Source organism: Chenopodium quinoa, unplaced genomic scaffold (genome assembly GCF_001683475.1).
Source record: "Chenopodium quinoa cultivar QQ74 unplaced genomic scaffold, ASM168347v1, whole genome shotgun sequence".
Classification (NCBI taxonomy): Eukaryota; Viridiplantae; Streptophyta; class Magnoliopsida; order Caryophyllales; family Amaranthaceae; genus Chenopodium; species Chenopodium quinoa.
This window is the reverse complement of record NW_018742205.1, coordinates 7942309-7951318: the sequence shown is the minus strand read 5'-3', so window position 1 is coordinate 7951318 and position 9010 is coordinate 7942309. Positions and strand designations below refer to the sequence as shown.

Sequence of the window (9010 nt, the reverse complement as noted above, 5' to 3'; positions counted from 1 at the left end):
CAGTTTTGGCGCCCCCGCGCTGCCTTGAGGCGCGCCCGTGCCACAGGTCGCGCACAAACCGCGCCCCTCACTGTTTTTTATTTCATCTGACGTAGATTCTGGGAAACGCCCGCTCCTAATCTGGGAGCGCCCGCGCTTCGCTGTGGCGCGCCCGCGCCATTTGCCAGTTTTGCGGTTATTTGCTGACGGTTAACCCTCATATAAAGAGGGAATTTCGTGAAAACAAAAGAAAGGGACAGAAAATAGATTTAGAGCATTTTTGTTCATCCTCTCCAAAAAGAATTCTCCTATTCTCTTTCAATCTTCTTGCAAACTATTGAAAGATTAACCTCTTGAAATTTAGCCTTCCTTTGTGAATTAATCATCCTTATTCGTTTCTTTATGCTAAGAAGGGATTGAGTGTCTTTTGTATCTCAAAGAGAATTTCCGGTTTAACCCAAGCACCGTTGTGGGGGAAATTAATCTCTTTAGGAAAGTGTATACACGCCTAAGACATTATATCAAGGTTTGAGACTCAAGTGGTCACCGGTATTCTCATGTTCATGTTCGTTGGAAAAGGCTTGGAAGTGAGGCAAGTTTGTAATCTTTCACATTAGGATTTGTCATTTGAATTTCTGTAATTCATTGATTTAACATTGCTTTGCTTGTAATACTTTGATTAGTATTGGAATTGTGTATGATTTTATTATTGTACATGTTTAGGTTTGTTCCCACAATTGTTTAAGTATTTACTTGTTGTAATTACTGTTTAGAAAACCTAACATCCCTGTTGTATGGTGCCCAGATCAAGGCTCGTTCGTTTTCTTAGCGGGGATGTTCATTGAGAAGTTGGACGCAAATAGGTATGCAAGCGTCCTAAAATTATTGATGCATCCGGCTGGCAAGTTGCCGAAAATCTGCTGGGCAACGCCCTTCAATGTGGCCGGGAAGCATTTACACCAAGTGGCGTCGTCCAACCCTTGTAGATACATAAGGTTGGTATAAGCCATTAGGTGGTCCTCAGGATTGGTGGTACCGTCATAGGTGCCTACCAATACATTTTTTACCTTGGCCGACTGTGCGGCCTCAGTTATTTCTTTGGAGAAAGTCGTAGGCTGTTCCCAAGTCTCTGCAGCCGAAGCTGCCAGTCCAGAGGCTGGACTGTAGGTGCCGCCTGTCCCCTAAAAAGGGTAGGCTGCACGTAAAATTGTCCATACGGCCCGTATGGCTGTTGAGGCACATACGGGGCCGCCTGGTACATTTGAGGAGTAGACTGGGCGGACATGCCGCCTATCTGACCCCCCTGGGGTAGATTGGAATACCTCATTGAGGTATTCTGAAAACTATCATTAAAGTTTGTCGTGGAGGCCGACTCTGATAGTTGCATATTCTTCTTTTGCTGGATTATCATCCGAGCATCGGAATATGTTTTCTTGGAACCATCCGGCTGAATATGTCGGATGGCTTTTCTGTTTCCTGTCGCAGGAATTTTAAGTCCAGCCAAGATTGTCGAGGGCTTCGGCCCTACCCTTGGCTTAGGGTAAGGAGTGGGCTCTCGGTCCCTGACTGGCTTGCTTCTCCCGGAATGAGAGGTCTTTTTGGCCGACTGTTCCTTGGTAGAAACAGTCGTCCGTTCAGCAATGAGATCCTTGATCTCCCCTTTGAAACTTGTCATGAGATTCATGAGCTCGTTCCTGGTGATAGGGGTGGATCCCTCAGCCTCCTGGGGAACAGTCGGCGGACCGGCTGTTTCACTGGGCCCTGCCTGGATGACGGTCCGTTCCCTCCTTTCGGTGGGGCGGACGCGCCGAGTCCTTAGGGTCCCGTCAGGTGTCGTGTGAGTGACGACTTCATAATCGTCATCTGTAACCTGGTCTGAGGTGACCTAGACGTCGGCCATGGGCCGCTTCTCACTTAGACTCGGTACAGGTTCTTGTGAAGCCATCTCAGATGTACTCCCCCCACAGACGGCGCCAAATGTTTCGGGGTTTTTTGATGTCCTGGGGGGTAGTTACAAATCCAAGACTGACCTTTGGACGCCTGTACCTGCAAAACAACGGAGACTCCTGTTTGTGGGAGCTCCGCCTCCGACGATCAAGTTAGAACGTGTATGAGAAGTTTAAGTGTGGAAAGTAAAGTCTCACTTGGAGTCCAAGAGAGGATCTGCAATTGCTCAGTTTTGGGGTGTCAGGTGACTGACTAGTTCTCTGCTTTGAGAGTAAGAGTAGGTGTGAGAGTCAATCAGGGTTGATCTGAAGCTCTCTAAATGTGTTTGGATATTTCTGAATAGATGTTTTCTTGGTGGGAAACACCTTATTTATAGTCTAGAAGACTGTGCCCAATACTAGGTTCTGGGAAACCTAGGCCTGACTGGGCTTGCCTGGGAAACTGGGCCGCTGTAGACCGCTTTTCCTGACAGGCCTTTCTGCCTGCCACATGTCGTGACCTGATAGGTCCACTTTGGACCTCTCACGAGGTGACACGTGGCGGACTCAGATTGGTCCACGTGGAGGCCACATGACAACGCATGATTGGTCCACGTGGCGGGGAAAAATCCCCTAATCATCTTAAATATCGTGAAAAAAAACACAATAGAAATTATATAATGAGACGAAGGGAGTATAATTTAATAGATGAGAGAAGGAAGACCATGATAAGAGAAAAGAGGAGATTTTGGAATCCTACCGTTTGGGACCGATGACAAGACTTGCAATCAACAATCTAACACGTGAAATTAATCGAATCAAACCAAAAACATGAAATCATACTTATGAATGGACCGAAGTCCAAGTCGGAATTCACTAGACCAATTTAGATGCTATTTATAGTCTAAATCCATTTTTGCACGAACCTAAGAGGGATAGAGTGAAACCGAGGGAAAAAAGAAAATTGTTTAAAAAATGTATAGTAATATATAAATTGAAAGGGATTTTGGATGATAAATTTTACGTTTTCAAAATACCCTTTTATATTTTATTTTCTTTAAAATAAAACTACCATTTTTGTAAAATATAACTATCATCTTTAAAAATCACAAATCTCATATGTGGCTGGCCGCACCGTGTAGCCAGCCATCATAGGGGTTACTTTGTTAGTGTAATAGGGTTAATTAGTCAGTGTTAAAGGGGTTACTTCATTAGTTTTATTGTGTTACTCGGTTAGTGTTATAGGGGTTACTTAGTCAGTACTACAGGGTTACTTGGTCAGTGTTATAGGGCTACTTTGTTCTTTTATAAGTGGCCACACGATGTGACTAGCTACACACAAGGCGGGCACAAAAAAATTATTAGCCTCCATGACTTCGTCATTTTTTAAACCTACTAATATATATTTTTTTTTATTAGAATAAGGTAAATAATATTTCAGAAAAAAAAAAAAAAAAAAAAAAAAAAAAAAAAAAAAAAAAAAGAGAGAATCGAGCCATATAAATTTCTTATATTGCACATGCGTGTATCTCCTACCTTGTAAGGGTAATTTGACAAAAGTAAAGACACATTTGGTAAAATTTTGGGCTAGTTGTTGAATTAAAGCTGGATCAACAGCTGATATTGGGCCTTTTGGGCTCATGGTTGAGTGGAATTCTTTTGTGTGAAAAGAAAAACACATATATAGCTTTATTATAAAAAATAAAAAAAATAAAAAAAAAAAAAAAAAAAAACCCACCAAAAAGAAGGAATTTGGAGCAAAAAAAAGGCCCCAATATATAAAGTGGCCGCGGTTAAAGTTTCAGAGATCTCCCATTCTCCTCCCCGCCACCTTTTTGTGCTGCTGCTACTGCTTATCTTCCTTCTCTCTCTCTGTCCTCCACTCCCAGATTCTCTCTCCTACACTCCTCTGGCTCCCGCTCTACCCATTTTTGGAGGTAATCCTTGTTTTTTCTTTTTCATTTTTTTTTTAATTTATAGGTACCCTCTTTCTTGCTCTAATTTAATTTGATCTAGGGTTTTTTTTTTTTCTTTTGTGGTTTACCCCCAAATTGATCTGCTCTATGCTGCATGTCCCCTCCTCCTCCCCCTCTCATTCTCTTTATATCTCTATTTGAATGTATACATTATTGATTTTTTGTGTGGCAAATTTGTGTCTTTTTTCAAATTCAATATTTTAAAAAAAAGCCCTTTATGCACTCTAATCTAATTGGTGATATTGTCCTGCTTCTATGAGATTCAATCTTTCTGTGTTTTTATTTCTTATTTTTTGAGTAAATTGTGATTCTTTGTTGAGATTGGTGTCTGTTAACAATCCTCTTCCAATTAAATCCTTCTTGATTCTCCATTTCCAGGTCTAAGCTTGAAAAAATTAATTTATGAATTTTAATTATTAGGTCAAATGGCGCTTATTTGTATATACTTAAAAGCATTTAGTTTACAATTTGGTGTTATAAAAGTGCTAGTGACATTTTGCAGCTTAATGTCCGAATTCTTATGGTTTGATGGTTATTAAGGACTACAATTGTTTCTGCCAATTGGTAATACATTGTGGGTTTTATAATACTTCGTATGTTTTTTTTTTTTGGTTCCTGTCTAATCTTTAGGCTTGTGTGATCCCGTGCAATTAGTTGATTGGTTTCTTTTCTTCGGAAATAGTATGGTAGGTATGGATGCACAAGAGATTCGTGAGAAATCACCGGAAAGAGATAGTGTCTGCGAGTCTGTAGAGCCTTGTGCTAAGGCCAACGGAAGTGTATCATTTCACTTGAAAGATAGTGGTTCACCGACAACAAATGGTAGTGAAGGCAATGTCAAGGGAGTTGCTTTGTGCCCTATTACACCCATTTCTTGTAGAGAAAACGGGGATTCTGTTTTTGTGACCAGCTCCCCATTGTCGGTGGAATCTCCTCAATTGCCAATTGTGGATGGCATCAATTCCCCAAGAAATGAAGAAGTTGCGGCTTTAGGTCTTGATGGTAGCCCTCGCACACCAAATGAGAGAGTTTTTGATCCATTTGCCCCAGGTCCCGATGAGATGCTTCTCGCTCCTATTTATAAAAAGCTTGTGAAAGAGTCTCGGAGAATTGTTGCTCGAAGGCTAAATTTTGATGACCTTGACGATTTTCTAGTATCTAAGAGTGATAACGAAAATGCAGATATATTGACAGAGAAGTTGTTGCTGGAGTCTGTTTATGAAACTCTTCTGGAAGCCATTATCTTGAAGCAGTCAGAGGAGACTTTTGCTGAAAATCAGCATTTGGAATTGGAGAATCTTCATACACCAACCTCACCACCTCCCCTGATGGGAGTTGCTGAGACCTGCCCTGGAGCTCCTATGAAGGCTGCAGCCAATAAGTCAAGGATAATTGACGCGGCACTGTGCAGGAAGCTTGAATTTTAGTTACTTTCAGATGTTGGGCAGAGAAGCCTGGATTTTTATACTGACTTATTGTTTAATGCTCCACAGACGCAAGCATATCCGCACATACTGCTGACTCCAAGGGTTGCAAGTCGTTTACTGTTGTATGTGTATTCTAGATCCCTGTATGTTCACCTCTTAGTTTTAGTGATTCACCCTTTAGAGAGGTGTTAGATTATCATGCCCTTGTACAGCTGTTTCAGACAATCAATTTGAGCAAATATCTACAAGTGCTTCAGTTCGCTTGAAAGTTTTCTTCTTTATTGTTATGGCCCTTGTGGGCTTCACAGCTTTGAACGTTAGAGTCTTCTGTCTAAGTGTCTATTCAAGTTGCTGCATTTTTTTGGCATTATAATCTGAAACCATGGTATTTAAGTACACTAGAGTATAACTATGTAGGCGTTAGTGTTACTTATGAAACACCAGTGATAGCGGAGGCACAAGTTGAGATTGGTTGCCTTCCTCTCACATGGAATTTCTTATACAGAGTACCTCACTTGGCAGCATTGATGGTTGTCTTCTTCTCACATGTAGTTTTTTATACCACACTTGGCAGCACATTTTTTATGTTATAGATTCTTGCTCTTATCATTCAGAGCACATGCATGTGTTACATAAAAGTTGCTTTTAAAAAACCGCGAAAAGGCACCATTTGTACACTTAACATCTTCATAACATGGATCAAATTTCACAATAAGGCTAGTTGTTCATCCACTAAATATTTCTTTGCATACTGTAGTTGTTGGCCATACAGAAAAGACACACTGACTCCAAATGTAGTTGGTGCTTTTTACCTGAATTGTTACTGTTTACTGAGTAAAACTACCACAAGAAAGTGAGATAATAAAGTCTAAAAGAGCGAAAAGAATCATTAAAAACCAAAAAAGTTGTACTTATAATATAAAGTATCAAACAAGTACGAGGTGCCAAGAACTGTAATTATGTTTTTATGTACAAAAGGGAAGTGTGTCTCCATATTTTAACATCATAAAGATAGCAGCAAAAGCTGACAGGAAGTCAAAATTTGTTGTGGTTCTTGCAGTCTTGACTTTTTATTTTCAGATCTGGAAATCCGATTACAATCTGGCAATCAGAGGCGGAGACGATATGCTTATGGAAGATTCTCAGAATAGTCACCTTTCCTGGGATCCTGGTTTTGGTTTCCAAGCGTAGCTCTCCGTCAGCTATGTCGCTGAAGAGGGATGTCAGTCCTGAATTTGCAAACCTATCAACCTCCACAGTAAGAAGGCAAGTCAAAGTGGATGTACCCCTCGCTGGAATCAGCCCGGGATGAAGCTGAGTATCCCCAACCCGGTCTCCTTGATACAGCAATACACCCTCTCCTTGATCACTTTTGAAGCTGGCATGATTGCGGTTCTGAATCAGGAGAGTGAGGTTGAGAGTGATATTTAGCTCTACTTTTATGGCTGGGAAAGAAATCCTGGGAGCAACACCTTCCAAGGAAGCAGACGCCACCTGAGTCCTCGCAGGTTTAACCTTAAAAACCGTCACTCCTAAGATAATCCCTACAATTATTATTGCTAACAAGAGCAGAAGAGTGGCCAGGACAGCAAACTTACACCTCCTCCGTCTCTGTTTTGGATGAGATAGAGGCGGAGCTGTAGCGGTTTCCTGAGTGTTGAAAGTTTTCATTGAAGGAGCATAAACTCTATATGAAGAGGATGGTCGAAGTAAGAAAAGGGAGTAAAATAAAAAGTTCTTAGTACTAGATGTGAGAGTTGGGATTCTTCAGCAGACTTATGCAATGACATATACTCAATTGTGTTGTAGTTTAGAGTTTGTAATCTTGTTGTACAGGTAAAATACTGAAATTGTGATTAAATGCTGAGCCTCAACTGCCCAGCTAACCAACTACCACCATACAATCCCGTCTTCTTAAATGATGATACCCCACCTTGCTCTAGTCTGAATATATCTTGTGGGTGATAACAGAAAGCTGATGATTCGTGCAAACATAACTGCACTTTTTGGGTATCAGGTCATTTTCTTTACTAGGAAATTCATTACGGAGTATCTCTCAACAACCTAACTTGTATGTATGGGCTGTGTTGAGGTAAGAATTCGCACCCGGGATCACTTTCAGTTTCAACAAACACGGTTTTCTTGATTGCCAAATCCTCCGACTAATAACTACAGTACGAGTAGGCATCAAGCCATTTATTGCTCAAAATGTCAAGTCTTTTACCGTAGTCAAACTTTAAAACAGGTCTGATGGAGCACCAAACAAGTTCCAATTATCTTACAGTACTAATTAATATGTTCATACCAAATTCAAATTGTATACAGAGTAATTGCTATTTTTATTTTTATTTTTTGAGACTATATACGCATAACAAGTCCGAACCCCAATATAATTCGTAAGAGGTCGTTTGTTTGAAGGCATCAAGTGTAACATCTCACAAGAGTCATAACAATAACAATGTTAGAAAAGTAAAAAAGTAAAACTTCTTAGAAAGTAGCACCTCCTATATTTGGTCGATTGATTCCTCTTTCATTAAGATAGATAGTATCAAGGACGATTTATCAAAGTGAGCTTAATTCACAAACAATTTTGTAAAGTAAACGTGTGGCCAAACTATTTACCAAACTAAGCTTTTAGGGTAAAACGCTGTCTCGGATACATTTTATACCCTGGTTTTTTTTTTTTAAATTCAATTTGTAAAACGCTGTCCCCAGACAGCGTTTTACATGTTGACTTATTTTTTTAAAATTTCATACTGTCTGATATTTAAAATGTTAAATAAAAAAAACAATTCAAATACACACAAACGCTGACTGAAGCAGCGTTTAATTCAGAACATAAAACGCTGTCTGGGACAGCGTTTCATGTACAATTTTTTTTTTGTACATAAAACGCTGTCCCACACAGCGTTTTTCCTACTAGGCTGCAGCACCAACAGCTAGCAGCCTCCTCACTCCAAATTCAGCCCCCAACCCTCATTCAGCCACCACCCTCCACCACTCATTTAGCCACCACCCTCCAACACCACCCCCACCCCCACCACCAACCCCAACCTCAACCACCATCCCCACCGTCATTCACGATCCCCAACAACTTCCCCACCATCGACCACCACCAACCACCACTCCCGCCACTTTTGCCCACCCTTAGCCACTTCAAACCACTCAAACCACCCCCTAACCACCACATTAACCACGACCGGCCATCGCTTCTACCCCGTTTCTCATTATGGAGCCCAAATATTTTGTGTTAGCTATATATCGGCCTAGAATAATCTATTTTGACTAACATAAGTCCGATTTGGACAAATAAGGAAATTAAACTTCAAACAACACACAGATTCATTCAAAAAACATTTATTATATTAATAATGTAAGTGTTGTATACAACAGACTAGAAAATCCAATTACAGCAAATAAATCAGATAATACTATCCCCCATGACTCATTTATTCGGGGTAACGGTTCTCTATCCTGTCTGCCGTCCCTCTGTCTAACACGCCGCCGCCTATAATGGGTAATGGTGGTAAATGGGTCTGGGGGCGGTGGCGTAGTCTGATGGCTGAACGATGGGTCCTCCGGAGTAGGGGTGGGCGCAGAACTGTGGATGATGTAATCCTTTGCGACTCTGGGTGACGTAAGATCACCTCCACCGCTACACTAGCCGAACTCGAACTGTGAATGGACGGAGTGGCCTCCATGA

At 41.0% G+C, this 9010-nt stretch overlaps 2 protein-coding genes across 3 annotated transcripts; one reads left to right on the top strand and one right to left on the bottom strand.

Annotated features, from left to right (window-relative positions):
• Positions 1-3449: 3449 nt before the first annotated feature.
• Positions 3450-5579, top strand: LOC110731959 (unknown protein 1-like). Of its 2 annotated transcripts, none has more exons than XM_021911871.1 (2): positions 3450-3841; positions 4563-5579. In XM_021911871.1, exon 2 carries the CDS (start codon positions 4564-4566, stop codon positions 5305-5307), a length of 744 nt encoding a protein of 247 aa, XP_021767563.1. In that variant the 5' UTR covers positions 3450-3841; position 4563; the 3' UTR covers positions 5308-5579. The 2 variants fall into 2 exon arrangements, with proteins under 2 accessions (XP_021767563.1, XP_021767565.1); XM_021911873.1 differs by lacking the exon at positions 3450-3841 and adding an exon at positions 3848-4444.
• A 416-nt stretch (positions 5580-5995) lies between these two features.
• LOC110731974 lies at positions 5996-7221 on the bottom strand. Its single transcript, XM_021911884.1, has one exon. The coding sequence runs from the start codon at positions 6976-6978 to the stop codon at positions 6343-6345; it is 636 nt and encodes a 211-aa protein (XP_021767576.1). The 5' UTR covers positions 6979-7221; the 3' UTR covers positions 5996-6342.
• Positions 7222-9010: the final 1789 nt, after the last annotated feature.